Below are 21,914 nucleotides of genomic sequence, written 5' to 3'. Positions count from 1 at the left end.
CAAGTACTACATCCATATCTCCCATATTTACTACATAGAAATCAGCCTTGAATTCATAGTCACTCAGATGCATAGGGAGTTCAATAATCATTTTATTACAAGTGAGGGCAAATCCATCAGCAACTCTAACACGAACTCCCTCAAAATCCTGTGTCTGAATCCCACATCTAGCTACCAACTTCTCATCAATGAAGTTGTGTGTTGCTCATGTATCAAAGAGAGTGATGACTCGCTGCCTTGCTATGACTCCTCTCATTCGGAAAGATCCCTCACGATGCAAGGAAGTGATGCACATGGTAGTCCTCTTACCTTCTGACTCAGTTTCAGACACTTTTGAAGCTTTTTCTGATTCTACATCCTCATGATTAGTTTATTGGTCTGAAAAATCAGAATTATCCTCGTGCTCGTAAACCCATTCCATTTGGTTCGCCTTAGCCTGGGGTTTCATGGGACACTCATGATCAGGTGTATAGGGTGCCTTACACCAAAAACAAAGTTTTTTCCTCCTCAAATCATTCAAACTTTCATGATTTCTACCCATTGGAAACTTGTTTTTGAAATCTAATTTCTCATTTTTCTTGTGAGGGAATTTACTATCTTTGTTGGAAGAAAATTTGGATGGAAACTTCTAGGTGCTGCAAGCTCCATACTGTGTGCTTTCTTCATGGCTTCCAACAATGTAGGTGGGTCGAATGCCTTAACCCAACCTCTCAAAGGCTCCAATAATCCCTCCATGAATAGTATAACCAACCTCCTTTTTGAAATGCTAGGCACCATCTCCACAAGCTTTTGAAATTCTCCAATATAGGTCTTCAAACTGCCAACCTGTTTCAGCTGTGCCAATTCTTTGAAATACATCTCCGGATCCTTACGATCAAACCTCTCTATCAACTTGTCCGTGAATTCAGCATAGGTGGTGATGTGATTATGGCCAAGTGTGACTAATCCATGGTACCAACATTTGTGAGCAGCACCCTCCAAATGTAATGTGGCGAACCTGATAGCATCCTCTTTGGGCATCGACCTTTGTGACAAATAGCTATCCAACTTTTGCACCCATGCTCTCGCTATACTTTTGTCACTCCCGTCAAAGTAAGGCATGGTGATCTTCCCTAAGGTATGCTGATAATCAGTCCGCGCTGGAGTGTAGTAATCATTCCTCCCATCGTTCCTCCTACTCCTCTGGTTCATAAACTGATCGAAAGACTACATATCTCTCAAGTCGGCAGGCAAAGTAGTATACTCCAGATATGTTTGCCGAGCTTCATCCGCATAAGGTACAAGGGCAGCAACCTGCGGTTGTTCTTCACGTGGAGTGAAGGTAGGAAAAAGTGGTCTAGTGACGGATCCTCTAGTGTAGGCATCACGTTGGTTGGTTGTTCTCTCTTCCTTCTACTTCATTGCGGCTACCACTCCCATTGTCGTCCCCTGAATTATTTGTTTGTTGTGGTTCAGGTTGCTGAGTATGGTGTGTTTGTTCCATCTTTCCTAGCAACTGTGACATCATGTCAATCATGGTATTGAACTTTCGTTCGATTCTTGCATCCTTATTATCCTCGGCCATGTTTGGAGCTTCCTTGTCTTTTTCTTTCTCTCTCAATGCCTCTGAAAATGTGTCAAACTTCGGGTACCTGTGGAATATGATATTTCTGTCTTCGCTGTTACCTGTTGTAGTATCTTATTTCCCTTTCACTCATTAATCACAGGATGGCAGGATTTTGGCTCTGATACCATTGAAATATCCCCTATACTGAAATGACTGAAAACAAGGAATACTTGGCTGTCCGAACTGCGTGTTATACTGACAGAGTGTCTCAGAATTTTTCAGTCTAGTATGAAGGTCATTCCACATGTATATTTCATGAATTAACAGCTACAAATGACTACTGTTGATTGGAAGTTATACTAGGGATGCATATATAACTATCTTATGATGTTTTAATAAGACTAGGCCCAAAATTATGAACTTACAGCTAGCTGACATTAATGCAAACAGTTGTCATACAACCTCAGAAAATCATGTATGAAGATACAATCAATACTCCTTCCTTCTTTATTTCATATGATGACCAAATGAGACATTACAATGACAGTGCTATAATCAAACACACTGACCGTTATCATTGACCACTTTCACACTTCTGAAGACAAATGACAGCTACTAACTCATACATTCAGGCAATAAATTATTATGGGCAAATGAACGTGGAGTATGGCGCCTTGCAGAAGTAAGCAATATCGCGGAATATAGAGCCTCTAATGAGTCAATTCGTCGTCCTTTACAAATCGCCCCTGCTGTTGCTAATGAGGGTCTGATACATTCATGAATGCTTGCTGCAAGTCCTTCAATCTTCTCCCAAAATGATTGCCCTTCCTCCACAAGTATAGCGCTTGTGCATATTGCACACATACCCCGTTTGAGACAGGGGACCCCCATCGCCTAGGGGAGATGAGAGGCTTTTGGCAGTAGTAGAACCAAAATAAATGTGTCCTGCGCCTCGTAAAAACCTGAGAAACCCAACCCTCTGCAACACTCGTCAGAATCCTGAAAATGAACTAAAAGCTCAAAATTGCGCAAAGGGGCTCATTTGCTCGAAAATCTCAAAAGCTCGCAAAATAACCTCATTGGCCGAAAATGTAAAATCGCAAGGCAACTTGGTGGAGAATCGCGAATCTAAGCCTAAATGCCCCGAAGTTCGATTCAAGGGAAAAGACCAAAGTCGCACATTTTCCTATGAATGCCGAAATGCAAAGTTCAAAAGCTCACAAAATTGGTTTTTAGGCTGAAAACGACTCCAAGAATAAAATCGGGCAAAATGGCTCTATGAGCCGAAAACCATAACAAAGCCCAAATTTGCAGATTCGACCTCTAAGGCCGAAAAACATTTAAACCACTCAAAATTGGCTTAAAATGCCGAAATGCAAAAAGGGCCCTCATTAAGCCCATAAGCATAAAAGATGACAAATTCGCAAAATCGCCTTAAAGGCCAAAAACACTAAAAAACCAAAGTTCGCAATTTCATTTCATGAGCCGAAAATCATAACATAGACTAAGTTCGCCAAAGTGTCTTTCAAGCCGAAAAAGAATAATGAAGTTTTAACTTTCAAAATCGGCAGGCAGGCTGAAAATTCCAAACCCTAAAACTTCGCACAAATCGTTCACCTCTCAATCTCGAAAATCATTAGTGAAGAGAGCAAACAAGGAAATAACATGTCAAAATCGCCCATTAAAGCCGAATTTCATAAAGTCCAAAGGCGTCTTGCATAAGGTCGCATTTTTTTGGTCAAATGGTTGAGTTCTGTGGCATGTAAATGGCGTCTATAAAAGGCAGAGGCCTTTCTTTTGTAAAGGGTTAGATTGTTAGATAGTTAGATTCTAGTTAGATTTTTAGGAGCTAGAAGTAGTTGCAATTTTCAAATTAGGAGTAGTGTAGAAATGCTGCTGAAATTGTTGTAATGGCAGTTGAGGCAAATATATGAACATTGAAATATGGTGTTTGTTGTCTTTGTTTTCTTCTGTTTGCATGGTTTCTTTCAGCTAGTTAGAATTAGAGTTCTGTGATTTTAATGGCAAAATGTGGAGGGGTATTTGATGCATTTTAGGTTCATACCTGTTGACGTGTTTGAAATCGCATTGCTACAGTTCCATCCGGCCAACGCAGAATAGAATGTACTCGCTGAGTATCGTATCCTATCTTGAGATAAGGAAATCCCTAATGCTATTTCTTGTTTGATCAAAGGGGATGACCTCAAGGTTTTGATTGTCAGGTCTTGACTGCGGGATTACTCAGTGGTCGATGTGATTTGCTGGGAGCACAAGGGGACTTACGATTTGCAACAAGGTAGTCTGTTGTGATTTTCAAATTACAAAATAAAACCAAAAGGGAAGGGTTCAGGAAGCCTAAGGACAAGGATGATAACAGTTGATGTAGTGGGTAGACAGATTTCGATAAACCAGTTCTTGTTTTGCTAGAGATACTCTCACAACTAGACAAAAACGGTGCAAGCTCCAAGGGATGAAGGATTTTTAGACCGGAGACACTCATTTAGGCAACCAATTCTGGCGCAGCCTAAGACGAACACCTGCAGTTGAACTAAGCACAGTTTGGGTTCAGACTAACCATGCACGATGACCTACAATCAGCAGACCCCCAATGGTATGAACCATAAATGCATCAAATACCTCTCCACACTTCACCATTAAAATCCTGCACTCTAAAATTAACTAGCTGAAAGAAACCATGCAAACAGACTAAAACAAAGACAACAAACACCATATTTCAATGTTCATATATTTGCTTCAGCTGCCATTACAACAATTTCTGCAGCATCTCTATGTTATGCTTAAAATCTAATCTATTCTAACTTCTAAAATCTAACTACAAAATTCTAACCAACTGTCTGACTATCTAACAAAAATCTTTAACCCTTTACAAAAGAAAGGCCTTTGCCTTTTATAGAATTTACAATATTGAATCGAAGGCTAGGATGGACTGCATCCAAGGGTCTTGATCTGCCTTCCAGAAGCTGGTAGCTTTAACCTATGCTCATTAAACTCTCAGTCATCCATTCAACCACAATCTCAACTACTTGCCACTATTTGGCTTTAATTCGATCAATCTGGCAGTTGGACATAACTGTCCACAAAAATATCCTGCGCGGGACCCACAGGCAGTTTTTTCCAATAAAATAGTTTCAGTTTAAAACTGAATTCCCAGAATTAAATCCAGCTGTGCACTTTTCCTGAGAATGCATGATTGTTGCATTCAGAGTGTTCTTCAATCTTTGGTCCTGGTGGTGGACTTTAGCTTGTCGCCAAATGACACGCTTCCCAATGTTCGGTTGCTCTCGTGCTCCTGCATCTTCCTCTTTAGCTTTTAGCGTCTGGCTTTGTCGTTTCAGGCTTGCTCTTGGTTCTTCGATGATGTCCTGCGACCAACAATTTCACTTTAATAAATCAATTTGAAAAATTAATTAATTTAATTAATCAAACATTAAATTTCTAAATGTCTAGCCTAGTCTCGGTGAAGTTCTTTGTGAGATGTATCTTGAAATGCTGTTTTCTCTTCGAACGTGAAATCTGATCCTTGGTCTTGATGGTGTTTGAGCGATCTGAATCCACTGAAGCCTCTTGGCTTATTGATTTGCTTTAAGATGAGTAAACTTGGTTGCTGAAGACAAAAATGCAAACTTGCTCAAGGGAGGAAACTCGACTCTTGGAGCCAAAATGCAAGAACCTCTTTGAAATTTAGCGGTCTAAGGATACTTTGTAAGGCTAAGATTTATTCTAAAACTCCCCCCTTTTTACCCTGTGCAAGGTCGTTTTAAAATGCCTCCCCTTTGAAATTCGGTTCCCTTGGTCCCTCGTAAAACTCAGCTGGTTGGGCGAACTTCGGCATTTTCAGGCCTCTTTGGTCTTTTGTGAACTTTTAAAAGACTTGCACTTTATCCTTGGGCTGCCGAACTTGGGTTTTTACTTTCTACCAAAACTCTTGATACTTTTTAACTCTTTGCACTTTATGTCGAAGTTCGGCGATAGCGGAGCATTTTCAAACTTTAACTCCGCGATTTCTTGGTTTATTGCCGAAGTTCGGCGTTTAGGAGCCTTTCGCAAACTCCATCCTTTGACATTTTGCGATTTACCTTTAGGCCGAAGTTCGGCATTTAGGAGCCTTTCGCAAACTCCATCCTTTGACATTTTGCGATTTACCTTTAGGCCGAAGTACGGCGATTTCATCACTTTTGCAAACTCTTAAAAAAAAGGTTCACGATTTTCACATTATTGCTGAAAATTGGGGGTTGAGTGGCCTTTTTCAAACTTTAAAAAAATTCGCCCCTATGCGAACTTCGGGGGTTTTGGCTTATTTCCAAGTCTATGACAAACTTCGGGGCTTTGGGGGCGATTGCAAACTTCGGCGATTGAGGTCTCTTTTTCAAACTAAAAAAATTCCGCTATATTGCGCCTAGGTTCAAATTTCGGGCTTCTTGGGAGCTTTGCAAAGTTTTGATATTTTGACACTCTGCGCTTTTATGCTGAAGTTTGGCAATTTGTGGCCCTTTGCAGACTTAAACTCTTTTGACATTTCACCCTTTGTTAGCGAAAATCGGGGCTTTTGGTGTTTTTTTCGAATTTTACAAAAATCGCGATTTTGCCCATTGAAAACTCAGTGAAATAGAGTATTTTGGAATCTTTTAAAACACTACAATTTTCGCCTTAGTTGCCGAACTTCGGCATTTTCGGGTCCTTTTCGAACTTTGGTGATTTGGATTATTTTGAAAACTTCTAAAGATTTTGACAATTACCCCCTTTATGGCGAATTTAAGAGATTTTACACTTTATGCAAACTTAATAAATTTTCGCAATTTTCCCTTAGATGGGGAAAATCGGGGTTTGAGAGCATTTGGCAAATTTTTTGACATTTTAGCATTTTTCCTCCTTAGTGTGAATTTCGGGATTTCAACGTCTTTGCAGGCTTTAACTCTTTCTTCACATTTAGGCGACTTTGCGAGAATTGGGGAGTTTGAAGTTCACAATATGGCCCTAGAGGTTGAATTTGGTTTTAGCGGCACTTGACCCTTCATATCCCCTTCCTCTTCCTCAAGGACAGAAAGGCACAAATTGGGGGTTCCTGTCGAAGACGGGGATGGGTGTGCGATACGCACAACAATACCATTGGGGGCCTGCTGATTGTAGGTCACTGTGCATGGTTAGTTTGAACCTTATTGTGCTTAGTTCAACTGCAGGTGTTTGTCTTAGGCTGCGCCAGAATTGGGTGCCTAAATGAATGTCTCCGGCTTGAAAATCCTTCATCCCTTGGAGATTGCATTGTTCTTGTCTAGTTGTGAGGGTGTCTCTGGCAAAAACAAGAATCTGTCTATGGAAATATGTCTACCCGCTACACTAGTCATTCTTATCGCTGTCCTTAGGATCCCCGAACCCTTTTCATTTGCTTTTATTTCCCAGTTCGAGAATCAGATACTGACCAGCTTGTTGCAAAATGTAAGGTCCCTTGTGCTCCCAGCAAAACACATCGACCGTTGAGTTATCCCGCAGTCAAGAACTGACATTTGGAACCTTGAGATTGTACCCTTTGATCAACTAAAACAGCATTAGGGCTTCCTTATACAAGAGAGGATAGGATATTCGGCGAGATCATTCTATTCTGCGTTGGCCGGATAGAGTTGCAGCGATGCGATTTTAGACACATCAATAGCATTGTCCTTATTGATGAGTTTTGATGCCGAATAAAAGAGATATGAGCAAATCGAAGGATGGAAGCTGACTGGTACGATTTTGATTCAGACTGATATAACATTGATTCTTCCACAATATCTCCCTCAAAATGTCTTAAGAAGAATCACCTTTCTCCTCCAAAAATATCGCTGGCCTCAAATATGGGATTTGATGCTTCAATGATGAAGAATGAATAAAATCGTGGGTTTGGGGTTAGGAGCTCGGTTTTGTTTCAGACTTGAGATATGATCAACAAACTCACAATTCACCCCCAATGCTCCTCCAATAAGATTGGCTACCCTTTCCAATCAAAATCGATATGCAATGGACACTCAATCTGACAATCTGAAAATTCAATGAACTCATCTACCATGGAATATAGCAAACTCAATAGGCACACCTTGGAAGACTGATTTGACTCCCACTCTTAACAGCAACCCCTCAAAAGATCTCTCACCTCCTCAGTTATGCTTAATTGGGCACAAAAGAAGAGATATTCACAACAATTGATCATGAACAATGAACCACCTTCCTCTATTTATTCTTTTCATATCCAATCATGTGATTCCTTCTAGAAGATTCTCTTCTTATCCTGTTGGTACACTTTATTATTTTATTACATATTAATTTAATTGCACTTTTAAAATATTATTATATTATAATTAAAGTGCACACGTCTCACAATACGTGAAATCTCCTTATTTTGCCATAAAATCAAGTAGACATGAAATGTGAAGCCGTAGATCACTGCAAATCGACCCCCTAATCAATCCTCTTGGCCTACGAGGGTCAAGTGATAGACCAATCCTATGAATATATGCGGACTAATGAGAAGGGGACATTACAATACTTCATATTTTGTGTCTACTTTATCATGTTTTAATTTTATTTATATTCGGATGTTAATATTTCTGTCAATACTGTCAATACACTGCCAGACATGGTTTAATGTTGTGTCTACTTATCTACATTGAATGTTATTTTATCGTTCAATCTGTACATCGCAAGGATCTTTCAATTTAAATTAACAAGATAAAACATGTTAAATCTTTTTTGTTTTGATGGGGCTTCCATCTAAAGAAATAATATTTTACTGTTATGATAGGTGAATGGTCTATGTTCTGAGGTTATATTTTAGCTCGTTGTGTCTACTTCATAGTTTATGTCTACTTTGTCATGGTGAATTTTGTCTACTGATCTTTGTTTTTTGGACAACTAAAATGTTATTGTGAAGTGCGGTTGGTTATTTGGTCCAAACAACCTTTGATGGTCTATCTTTTTCTATAGTGGTAGCCTTGTAAATCAGTTCTCTTGAAAGAAATAATCTGTATTTCTGGCTAAATGGCTTGAATTTAATGCTAATTTAGCTTTTTGTCATATCATAGATTTGTTTGATGAATATGACAATGCTATACTTTCTTTTTTTTTTTACTTAGTCTCATTACTAAAATTGAAGAGGTAATGTTAGGTGTGGGTCATTTTTGTCTTCATAATATTTTATCCTTCTCTCAATTTGTAGTATAAAAAACCTTAGCTGCATAAAAAACATCAGCCAGTTTTCTATATGTATTTCGGTATTGTACCAAGATTTCCAATCTTCGTGACATCAAAATCTTTGTCATTGTGATTTTGTATACTTATTTTGATGTTATGCATATCTATCCTAAAATGTGTTTTGTGTCTATCTTGTTCTTCTACTTTATAAAAATCAGTACTTTGACTTTGAAGGTTTGGTTTAATAGCAAAGCTTTGGAACATGACTTGGTATTGTATCTTGAAAATGCATAATTCATGCCCATTGGACTCTATTTGTTATGAGAAGTGGTTTCTCTTTTATTGATTGTTTAGGTTTTTATTTGGATGATATATTCTTTGAAGCTTCCTACTTGAAAATTTCTTAGTGATAAAATGTTTTTTCCTTTTATCCTTTTGGGATGGAAACATGTTTATTGTAGTTGTTTCGAAGACGTTCTTAGTTTTCAAAGGTTTCAGAGTTTGTTATGATAGTGCAATCTCTATGATTAAACATTCTTTTGATATTAATAATAATTTGGAATGCAGCGTTGTTAGTAGCATTTTACCATTCACTCACATCATACAACAAGACTAGAGTTTTACTCACATATCATTCAATGAAATGTTTTATTATTAACTTAACAATAAGTTTATCAAATTCACACACAACTTACCAATGAATCATTTATTAGAAAAGCTTACATGCTACATCGTATTCTACTATTTTAGACAAACTTTTCATTTGGACAATTCATCGGCTGAACTCTCTATTTTAGACAATGCATGCGCTAAACTCTCTATTTTATTTGTTCTCTATATCTCTATTCTATGGAAATACCTTAAAATTTAAAAAACAAGTAGTTTGTGCCTTTTTATACATTTTTTTTCTTTTATTTATTTTTTTAATCCCATTTTTTCCCATTTACATGCTACATTGCATTTTGCTATTTTACACAAACTTTTCATTTACAATTCATGGGCTAAACTCTCTATTTTATTTGCTATCTATATCTCTATGCCTCAGATATCGGATTATTCCTTGGAAGCTTGGAATCTAGTTCAGGTTTGACCCTGGTTTTACCTCGGGTTCGAACCCAACGCTCGAGCCAAACTCAGGGAGAACTTGGGCCGAACCTAAGCGAACCCAGACGTTTCTGATGCTGTGAGCATCCAAAAAAGGGCCCCACAAGAAAAAAAACCTTTTAAAAATAAAAAATGCCCCCCAACCCTAATTTTTGCCCTACCTTTCCTTCTCTTTGTTATTTCACCTCATTTTTCCAACACCAAACGTGCATTGTCACCATTTTTTTTCTTCTCCTAGCTGGTTTTGAAGGTTGCCAATTTAGATGCTACAATTGCATAGCTTGCCCAAGTCTCTCTCTCTCTCTCTCTATATATATATATATATATAAATGTATGGACGTACCCGTACCCGTACCCTTACCCAAGGAAAAAAACTGTTGTACCTGTGTACCCAAACTCGTATCCCATACTTGTGCCCATACCTGAATCAGCAACTTAGCTCTATGCTATTGAGATGCCTTTAAATTTTAAAAACAATTAATTTTTGTCTCTTTCTATACATTTTTTTACGTTTTTTTAAAATCCGATTTTTTCCTGTTTAAATCCCAAATTTTTCAATAATCTTATACTTTGAGTTGGCCAATTTTTTCCCCAAAAGACTTTTGCTGCTATGAATGTGACTTACATAGGCTAGTCTAAAAGGATGACAAAAGATTGGAGGAAAACCAAGGTGCAGAGATTAGCTGTACAAGATAAGAGGCCAAGAGATGATATGCTAATAAGGTAAAGGTTTATTGACAGGCACAAATGTTGCATTGAAATCAAATATAACTGAAGCTAGGATCCCAACCATGCAGCTTAGTGTTTATGTTCTGTTAACGTATCAGTTGTTAAGCCTTCCACATTATAGTGAGCACAAAAGGACCTTGATTTTTCTTATATGCTTACTTTTGTATCATGCATTTTTCTTATTTACCATGTCTTGGGTTTTAGAAAGTTGTTCTTTCTATATATTTTGATTGGTGAGTTGTGGGTTTCTCACATGCTTTCAGCAAATTCGTTTGAATTCTATTATAGTAATGTTTGGTCTTAGGGTTTTCTTAACATTTTTCTCTGCATAGGCCAGAGTTATAGTTCAACTTTCCTTTTATGTTGATTAGTAATTTCAATTTTTTCTAATTGTACAATTGTACCGTATATTTGGGTAAATGGTTGAGCTAAATGAATGAAACCTTGCTAATATTGTGCTATTTGTGGAATACTTTTAAACAAATTGAGATGAAAATGGAGAACTTGTTGAGATTTAATGCCTTTGGGCTTATATATTACAAATAAGGTGTATATCTTTTCTATCAAATTCAACTGGGACTTGCACATTGCCTCCTCTATTGTTATGCCACATGCAGAATTGTACGTGGTAATTCACCCGATTCAACATTCAACTTATGTACAATTAAGCATGTAACATGTCTCCAGGGGATTTGAACATCACAGGACAATTCTTGACGATTTGCCATTTGAACTCATCCCATCTGATGAGAAATAATGTTAATTCACCAATTATACAACTTGTCTTTCATTTAATATAACCAGATTGTGCTTTTTATTTTGCAAGGATATCATGTTGTGTAATGTATTGTTGTTGGTGCAGAAATATTTTGGATACTCCTCTTTTCGACCTTATCAAAAAGAAATCATACAAGAAATACTAAAAGGAAGAGATGCTCTCGTTATTATGGCTACTGGAAGTGGGAAATCTTTATGGTAAGGTCTTTTGAAAATTTGATGCTTAAGTGTGTAAACCTCTTTTAAGTTCAGTTATTGTGTTTCAAAGAAACTTGTCTTAAAGCAGGGGCTTATGCTGCTGTAATGTCCCCTTTTGGGAGGACACTAAATCTTGCCCAATATACTTACAGAATTATTGCAGGTAATGTATTTCCAGTCTGCTGTGGTAATTTGGACAGATTCAATTTGATGTTGTTTCCCTCTTTAAATGCACATGTCTGCTGTTTATATCAATCTGATCTGCTGCCTATGCTCAGATATATATATGTGTGAATGAGAATTTTTTCTATTCCATCAGGTCTGATTCTGTTTCCTATTCTTTTCCTTCGATGCCTGCTTTATTATCATTTGCAAATTTGTATTTTTGTTCTGATCTCTTTGATAAATATTCATATCATTCTTCCAGAGTTTCTTATAATTCTGATTTAGGTCTGCTCCTAAATTTGCTTTTAATGTTTCGATATTTTGCTCTATCCCATGGATCCTTGTCAAATGAAAACTTCTCCACTTTATATCCTCCAATGTGAGGGAGAGTCACACCTCTTCTTAAAGGTCACAACCTTTCACAATTACCACCCTTCGAAAGGGTCACAACCTTTCATCAGTGCTGGCCCTTTGAAAGAGTCACTTCCTTATCTTCTTCCCATTAATGCTTCCTTAATTTCTTTGCTCCTTTCTTTCTTTCTTTTTTCCTTTTCTCCCCAAATGAAGTTCTCTTCTCTCCCTTTTATATCTCATGTTTGAGGTAGTCATAACTTTTCATTTCATGCCTTTTGACCATTCATTAAATTTAACTAACTTTTAGTTATATTATTTTTAATTTTTATTTTTTATATTTAATTTATTATTATTATTATTTATTAATAAATCCTATTTCAACAAGGGGACATTACAGCTGCTGACTAACGATGTAATCCACTTTATTAATTAACACCAAAAATTTCCTATCCTATGTTTTGTTCTATTCTTTATACAACAAATTGGGGCAGTTATTTTAACTGGTAGGTATCGACTTGTTTATTGTGACGATGTTGAAGGATGAACACATTTATATTTCCTTTTACAATGCATGTAAGTTTAGCAACAGATATCACTAGTATTTTCCATAAAATGTAACTTTAATCTTTGATTGGTCCATTAATAATTTGATATACATCTGAGCAAAGATTACCCTGTGTAATACACACACACACACGCTATGTTGAATGCCATCCATTGGTTTGAAGATAAAAAAGCTTGAATTAGGTTGCTATCTTCATGACAGCTGATTTTATTATCTTTGTGCTTGCACCGTCTCTTTGTCATTTGAGCATTGTTTGGGAATGAACAACATGTGTAAAATTTTTTACATTTAAAATGTGTGGGAGCTGATGACAGTAGTGGACCTTTTTACCTCAAAAGCTTTTACACATCATGGTTATTTTCACACCATGCATGGAGTTGATGGGAAAAGATATTTCTTAGCAACCATGTTCAAACTCTAGAGGTCTCTGCATACCTGTATCTGTATGTTTCTTATGTTCTCTTATGACTGATTACACCCAGTCACCTGTTCCTATTTTGAATATTATTTCATTGTCGAGACTCGAACCTGTACTCAAATTTTCGTGTAATTTAGCTACAGAACCTTGGGTTCATTCTGCAAGGCCTTTGTCTCACCGGTATTGCCTCTGGTATCAGGTAGGTATAACATACTATTATTGTGGGATTGTTTTCAGGTCTTTCTATGTCCATGCAAAAACTTCTGTTTTACAAAATCAATTGTTTCTGTTCTTGTCAATTTAGGATCTAGATATGTTCTTATTGTAATTATTTACTTTTCTTCTGTAATACCTAAATTTGTTTCTTTTATAGCTGGATTTGTCCGTTGGGCACTAGTTTATTGCAAGAATTAATAAGTAGGTTCATTTCTACTAAATGGTCTCATACTTATATTTGATGAAATATATAAGATAGTCACTACCTTCCATTGTCGCACTTTGATATACAGTAGAAAAAATTTCTATTTCGTTACCTTTTAAGCTAGGGGATTACTGTTGGTTGTTTTGCCATTGATGTCACGTGCATTTCAGATTATAATGCTTTTTGTTTCCAGATTCTATACGAATGAAGTTGAGATTACCTATGGATTGGTGTCCCTTGCATTGGTTTGTTTTTCAGAGTTTGTAAACACAGATTCTATTTCCAGATTGATTTGCAGTCTTCTCAGAATGGTTTCAGAGTTTGTAAACACGGATTCTATTTCCAGATTGATTCACAGCCTTCTCAGAATGGTTTCAGCGTTTGTAAACACGTTCGGTTGAGATTGACTCGCAGCCTTCTCAGAATGGATTAGAACTTGTAAACATGTGGATGTCTGGGCTTGTTCAATTCGAATCATGCCTATTGTCTATTCTTTTAGACAGAAGCACACAATTTCAGTAAATTGCAGAATAATGGCAATGTGTTGGAAGTATAAGTTTGAATGCTTATGTGGTACTAAGTGTTTTGAAAAATGTATAGTTATAACCGTAAGAGTACCTAATATGTACAGTTATAACTTAAAAGTACTTAATCATTCTTCAAAATGCCTATACATTGGGTAGTTTGTAATTCGATTGTGGGCAGTTAATAGTTAAAATATAATTAACACATAACCATAACTGTTCTCATAAACAGTTATTAACTGCTCCAACGTTGTTTCTTCTTATTTTTATTGTTGCCTTGGATAAAAGAACAAGAATAGAATATAATTTTTGGATCCGAGAAAGCATAGTGCACAAAGTAGATACATGTAATGAGATTAATAAAAAATGCTATAGCAAAACTGGAGATGAAGTAATGCCTGGATGTTCCACAGTCTGCAAAATTTTTGTGAAGTTGAATCATACTGAAGTTTTGAATTAATTGTTTTTATTCAGATTCATTACAATTTCTTTACATGACAGTGAAATATTTATACAGTGCAGATTGATATCTTTCGGTGTGCATTAAGACAGGTATTATTGAAAGGGTTTCTAGAATCTGTGTGAAGTCAGAGAAATTCATGTTTACACTGAGAACAGAGATACAAGAGTCTGACAATTAATCTTCATAGATCTTCATTCTTTTCTCTGAGTTTAACTTGCAGAAAAACAGAGGTTATTGGTTGTTATTTTCAGGACATAATCTTGCAAGTATTCAGAGAGATTCAACATTCAGTTTGCACAGAAAAATTTGATATACAAATCAGTTTTAAATTCTGTGTATTTATTATCTCAATTTGTTCAAGTTATGCAAAGATCCATTTGATATTTCTGAATTCTGTATGAATTATACAGAGATTGAAGGTTGCAGGTTGATTTCATTTGATATAAGATTTTGGTGATACTTTTGAGAATATAGTATAGTCTTGTTGCAGCATACAGTGATTGTAAAAACTCAGATAATTATTTAGACATTCATATCTTGATATTTCAGTATACTGAATTGGTGTTCAGTTTGGAAGATTGTAAATGTGTGAAGAGTTGGTGCTCTCAGATGTTGATACATGGACCAGCTAGGACTCGAACCTAGGACCTTCCATACGCTGCTGGAGTGCTCTACCACCGAGCTACTGGCCCCTCTTGGACCAGTCCATCATCGGGCCGGGTGTGGCTTATTTCCAACACCAACACCCCCCCTTAAGCCACCTCTCGTGTGCTTGGGGCTCCTTGCCTGGACATGGCTTTGATACCATGTTGAGACATCGACCAGCTAGGACTCGAACCTAGGACCTTCCATACGCTGCTGGAGTGCTCTACCACTGAGCTGCTGGCCCCTCTTGGACCAGTCCATCGTCGGTCCGGGTGTGGCTTATTTCCAACACCAACATCAGAAGGGATTAGAAAATTCCTTGGGTTGATGCTCTAAACAATGTAATTGGAGTTTTGATTGTGAGGCCGGATTAGGACAGTAGATCCTAGCGGCATTTCTCACCGTGGTTTTCCCACATTGGATTTCCACATAAAACTTGTGCTTTGTGTTTTTGCTGCTGCATCTTTTTCAGTTTCAGTTATTGCATATTTTATGTTTTTCAGTTTTTCAGATTAAAATTTGCCAAAAACTTAAAGTGGTTAAAAAAGTTCAAAGTATTGTGTGCTACTGATTCACCCCCCCCCACCCCTCCTCTCAGTAGTACTTTAGTGTTCTACAGTTACTTTGGGTTTTGTCCAGCTTTTTTGTGTTTTTTTCTTTTCTCTATTATACGAAATATGCATGTTTCAATATTTCATCTTCACTTATTAGCCATGACAATAGGCTTTGCACTGCTTCAAGTATTCATCAAGGTTTTGCACTGCTTCAAGTATTCATCAAGGTTTTGCACTACTTCAAGTATTCAACTTCACTTATTAGCCAAGATGAGGTTTTGCATTACTTCAAGAAGAAAATGCATGTAAAATCAAGGCACTAAACCTTCATGTCTGTGACCTCCCTAAATTTTTGATATCTTTTAGGCAAGTCACGAGTTCTTTTGTGGATCTTTGGGCTTGAAATACATAAATCTTCTCAACAAAGCCTGGACTTTGCTGGACAACACCCTTGTTATCTGATTTCAAATTGTATGAGAGCATTGCAGGCTCTTAAAGAAAAAAAACTTTTCTTTCCCACGAAAAATCTTTGTTGATGGAGTACTCACATGATTTTGTGTGGAGGAGCTTTAGAAAGCTTTTACTTAGGTTGTAGCTGCCAGGAAAGAAAACAAGTTGAGTGTTATCAAAGACTTTAGGGCTGTTATTCATGATTCTTCGCCTCCTTTGTTGTACACCCTAGACTGTTAGCATGACATTGACTTGTTCTCCCAATGGGTGGTGGTGGCTTACAGGGGCTCTATTTTCATTTCATGATGTCTTTATAGCTCTTTGCCACTTTCCCCCCACCATTACTTCATTTGTTATTCATCTTGGCCTATAATTAGAGATCCCACAATGCTCATTCATGATGTCATTCTTTTGGGTGATTTTATGCTTGTATGAGGAACATTTAGATGCGTATTCATTACCTTGCATAGGATGAGTTATGTCTCCATGAGTTGGGCCTTGAGGAATTGGTTTATATAGAGCTTTTGTTGATAAGAATTCTACAATAATGGCCTTTGGGAGGCACCTTCTCCTATTTAGTGAATCTCAGAGCCTCTACATTCACAATGTGCTTCCTCACTTGCTTGATTCTAGTAGATTCATTGTTTTCCTCACGTGGTAGTGTGAATGTAATGGACTATGTTCTCACTAGTAGGTCCCTCATCCCCCACATCAATCGATTTTTTGTTTCTCCTTAGCCCCCCTTGTTGACCATGCTATTTTAAAATTGAGACTACATGCTAGTTCTCACTGGCTTCTCCCTACCTTTCCCACCTTGCTCTCAAGCATTAGACATACCACAATCCAATTTGATGATGACTATGCTTGTAATGTCTCCTTCTCAACCATAATTAGTTTGGAGATAATTAACCTATTTTCTGAGTTATCTCATAGGCTGGTTGGTGATGTAAGGGAGAACTCCAAAGTTCTTGGAGAGCACAGGTTCATCTTAGCAATGTTATTCATGGCAATGCATCGAGTTAGTGTTGAGGAGCCACTTGGTGCTTTCGGAGTTGATTTCTAGCTTTTTGGAAGCTCTCCAAACTTCTTGGAAGAGTTTACTATTTTTTGAATGTCACCTAGCTGCCCTTGATCATCATCCCAAGGTTTCAGTATCATGTTGGTATGATCAAAATTTAATTTCTTGTCATTTTAGTGCTTTCTACAACTTGGGTAAATCAATTCAATTATTTATTTAAGTTGTCTAATGTTGAAATATTAAAAAGACACCTTAGTGTAATAATTCATTAAAAAGGTGTTATAGGTGTGATTTCAAGTTGGATGCTTGGCTTTGGGGGCCTTCATACATTGAAAATATTATTTATTTTTCAAAGAGGTCATTTTGATGAAAAATTGAATTATTATATTAAAAATTGTGTATTTCTCTAGAGAAAAGTTATAAGAGGATGAGAGCTCATTTGAAGGGTTAAACTTGAAAATGTTATTTGCTTTGTTGTGGAAAGTGTTGTGCCTTGCACACATCGCCCTCCTTGATATGGACACCCTTTGCCCTTTTCGTTGTCGTTAGTTTTTGAGTCAAAGTTCTGCGCCTTGGTCTTGGTGAGAGAGTGAGCCTAAATTGTGTCTGCCTAGGTGTTCATGGTGTTTTTACGCACTATGCAACATAGAATAAAATACTAAGTATTCTATCCTCTCTTGAACAAAGACTCCCAAATGCTAAGTTGTGTGATCAAGTGGAACATGGGTTTTCACTTGATTAAAAAAAAGGGAAAAAGGGATAGGGTTGAGGAAGCTATTCTACTCCTACAAATGTGAGAACAATGGACAATCTTTTTGTGGAATTCAACTAAGTCTTGCTTCGACATACAATGAACATCTCCACAAGGCTAGTGCAATCTCCTAAGGATAGCTTAATGATTTTCAATCCATACTTAGAACTTTCGGAAAATCCAACTCAACTTACCAAGAGATTAGAAAGCATACTCAAGGTGGAAGAAAAATCTCGAACCGGGTCAAGGCACTTAGTCTTCGATTATCCACGTGTGTGCAAATGTATTCATTCCATCTCATAAGAACAATGTGATTGCTAGCATCCGCTGTGAATAGCTACGTAGTTATCCATACTTCATAAGCATCCTTGATAGAGCCTCGCTGCCAGCAAGCGTCTATAGCCTCGATGAGGTTATCGCTGTAATCTCATGAATATTACTCCATTGCCAGCTGAGCGTCCATAGCCTCGATGGAGTTACTTGCATATTCCCAAAGCTAAATACTTTGAAATTTTATTTTATTTTATTTTAATTTCTTTTGATTTTCTCATTTTTCATTCTCTTTCTTATTTTTCTCTTATATTTTCCACACTTTGGCTCGTAAGCAATGAAGCTCACTTGGGTTTGAGAATTACAGTGGCGTTGAAGCTGGATTTTACATTTTTCACTAGCCACAACTTCACCTAAGAAACCACAATGACTTAGAGCAATAGATTAAGCATGTAAAATATAGTAATCGAAAGATTTCGGTATCAAGACACAATAAGTGATTCTCTTCCAAGTCAAGTACAAGTCCTAACCAAATGATAAAGCTGGAGAGGAACAACCTCGGATTCAAAAGCACTTCATAAATAGATATATAAGAAATGGACCAAACATAAGATCAAAAATTGCACAGGCGCAAATGCCCTATACAAACGAAGGTTCCCACTTAGGACACCTAGACTAAGCAAAACAATTGACTCTAAGCAAACTAAAACTAAAGCAAATTAAGCTAAAGAAAGCAAACGACTAACTACTTGAGCCATGGAAGGATTCTTGAGTCAAATGACTCAGCAAACTAAGACCTTGGCTCAAACAAAACCTCCAAACTAAAACACGCGGAAAGAAAACCTACTCTAAGCTATATACAAGACTCTTAAGACGGACATGACTCAAAAAAGCAACATATGTACATGACTTTGCAAATTTTCTCAGGAGATGCAGTAGGAGCATTGGAATCATCTTTGAATTCGGAAAGGTAAGCTCTCATAAGACAAATCCCATACTCAGGCAAAACTTCACTCAAAATGATCAATTGGGGCTATTCGTCAGGTCCATGATCTATCCAAATGCAAGTTGTTTTCCCATAATTCCCATAGTCAAAATCATAATAACTTTCAAAGCTAGGATCAAGGAAAGAGACAACCTGGCGTGGTTCATGCTCAGATGGAAATTCTTATTTGAATGAAAGTGCTTGCTTGTAGAGGACTAGTTCATCATCTGGAGAGAGATTGTCAACTGCTTCTGGAGGTCACCATTGGTGATGGACTATTACGCTTGCATCTTTGACTTGCAAATTCTCACTTTCTGGTTCTTTTTGAATCGTAAAGACCGGAGCTAGCGCAACCTCGAATTGCTCTTCATTCTTTGCTTCTGCGATGATGATAGGTTCAATATCTTGCATAAACCATGCATCCTTGTGATGCTTCATAAGCATATCTTCAAAAATTAGAGTTTCCTTGATAAGCTGATCTTCGAATATTTCCTGTAGTGGTCGCTCAAATGCTGGCATTGATGGTAACACCGCTTCAAAGTGCTCTTCACTCTCGAGCTCTATATGTTTATCCTCAAGGATGTTCGAAAGTTCTTCATTTAATTCTCCTTCTTGTAGCGTGGATGAATTCTCCTTTCCTTGTTCTTTGAATGGTGAAGCATCAAGTGAAATCGAGTCAATATGATCCTTCAAGTCACTCTCTTTGCTACATTTTCTTCCTCTATTGCTTAATGATCCTCCTCATAGGTATCCATATTTTTTTGTATTTCATGCTTTGATGTCTCTACACATTCCTTCACTTGCTATCATCTTAGTGATTTGAACGTCTTCAATTGTTTCTTCAACTTCTTTGAATGCGAGGTAGGTGAAGCTATTGCTTACTGTAACACATTGATCATCATATTGAGCATGCTATCAGCTGGCCAACCTTCCAATAATGCTTAGGGAGGCTGGAGTTGATGATGAATCATGCCTCTTGCATCAACTCGTTTGTCTTGGAACGACATAGGCAATGACTCCTCTTGTGTCTCTTTTTTAAGATCTTTCAGCGCCCCTTCGAATAGTATGATGATGATGATGTCTTTGAGCGCCCCCTTGAATTGTTCTTCGTACTTGGGCTCACTTGTGATAACTTGTAATTCTTCATTCAACATTTCTATTTGATTGTCTTTTCCTTCAAGAGTGCTACTTGAAACTTCTTGCAATCTATTCTCAATGATCTCCTTATGTAGCGTGAGCGAAAATTCTTCAAGGAATTCCTCCTTTCTCAATAGATGTGAATCATTATCTTCCTTGACGGTTGGACTGACATCTAGATCATCGTCTGTCACTACTGCATCAATGTGGATGTCCTCAATTGTCTCAACTTGTATTCCAAACTCTTCTTTCGGTGCAAGGTATGGAGAGCTATCATTCATTGCCTCACATTGATCACCTTGTGAACTTGTGTCTATGACTTGCAACTGGCTTCCTTCACTGTTGAATGATGTAGCAATGTCTTGTTCTCGTGTTCTTCTAAATTCAGCTGCGAGGTATTCACTCCAATATCTTTTCATGATACACTCCTCCTTGGATAAGACTGGTAGTCCAAATAGATAACTGACTTGATTGATAGCAATTCCACACAATGGGCAAGTAAACTCGGAGTGGGGTGCATTGTGAATTCTACACCATGTTGGTAGCAATATTTTCTCTAAACGCAGTTTACCTTTGATAGCAAGCCGACTTCTGATCATCCCTAGGAATCTTGAAAGAGGATCATTACTTATTGGGACATTGAAATTGCCTTCTTCTGCTTTTGGCTTGGAGACATCCCAAAAGAAGATGTTTCCTTGTGGTGCTGATTCCATCCTTGACAAGAATGTCAAGCAATGCATCTCATTGTGTTCATTTGTCTCATGGATTCTGCATTGTCTTAGCGATGCAAACTCAGAAAAATGGTGTGGATGAAGCTATGCATTCAATCTCCACCAAAGTTGAGGAATGTCAATTTGTTGCTCATCTTGGTGATGCTGCCGCTTCATTGAGAAATCTTTCTTTTTTTTTGAATTTTCTGATTTTTGATTTTTTTTTGATTTGGAATAAGAGAGATCTAACAAATCTAAAATTTAGCTTTGAAAGCTCAATTGGTTCCAGCTGCGTGGAGTGCTTCTTTTTCATTTGCAAGCCCAATTGACGATCCAACGATCTTTCTTTCCACTAAATTCACCTGTTCAAGAGCTCACTATCAAGCCCTCCTTCTAGTGTCAATTCTGTTGATGGTGTTTTTACGCACTATGCAACACAGAATAAAATACTAAGTATTCTATCATCTCTTGAACCATGACTCCCAAATGCTAAGCTGCGTGATCAAGTGAGACGACTCCAAGGTTCTCGAATGTCAGGTCTTTATGTGCTCTTGGATAGACTCAGTTGTATATGATGTGATATTGCTGGTTTCACAAGGTGGACTTACGCTGAATGCCTGGATGCTTGGATGATGCTGGAACATGGGATTTCACTTGATTAAAAAAAAGCAAAAAAGAGATAGGGTTGAGGAAGCTATTCTACTCCTACGAATGTGAGAACAATGGACAATCTTTGGTGGAATTCAACTAAGTCTTTCTTCGACATACAATGAACATCTCTACAAGGCTAGTGCAATCTCCTAAGGATAGCTTTATGATTTTCAAATCACCACCACAAGCATAGACACCATCAAGTTGATGCTTATCAATGAAGGAGTGATAATTGAAGTTAAGATTTGGCTAAGATGAATCCAGTTGAACACACAAGGCAGTTTACCATCGACAAAG

At 37.4% G+C, this 21,914-nt stretch overlaps 1 protein-coding gene across 2 annotated transcripts in view; it reads left to right on the top strand.

Annotated features, from left to right (window-relative positions):
* LOC131036323 (uncharacterized) overlaps positions 1-21,914 on the top strand; it is a 253,892-nt gene that overhangs the window by 32,150 nt on the left and 199,828 nt on the right. For both annotated transcript variants that reach the window (XM_057968171.2, XM_059209411.1), the window contains one exon: positions 11,424-11,536. In XM_057968171.2, the coding sequence (XP_057824154.2) occupies positions 11,424-11,536 (113 nt within the window). The remainder of the gene's footprint in view (positions 1-11,423; positions 11,537-21,914) is intronic.

This window comes from Cryptomeria japonica, chromosome 7 (assembly GCF_030272615.1).
Source record: "Cryptomeria japonica chromosome 7, Sugi_1.0, whole genome shotgun sequence".
Classification (NCBI taxonomy): domain Eukaryota; kingdom Viridiplantae; phylum Streptophyta; class Pinopsida; order Cupressales; family Cupressaceae; genus Cryptomeria; species Cryptomeria japonica.
The sequence above is the reverse complement of the archived record's forward strand: the minus strand, read 5'-3'. Positions and strand labels throughout refer to the sequence as shown.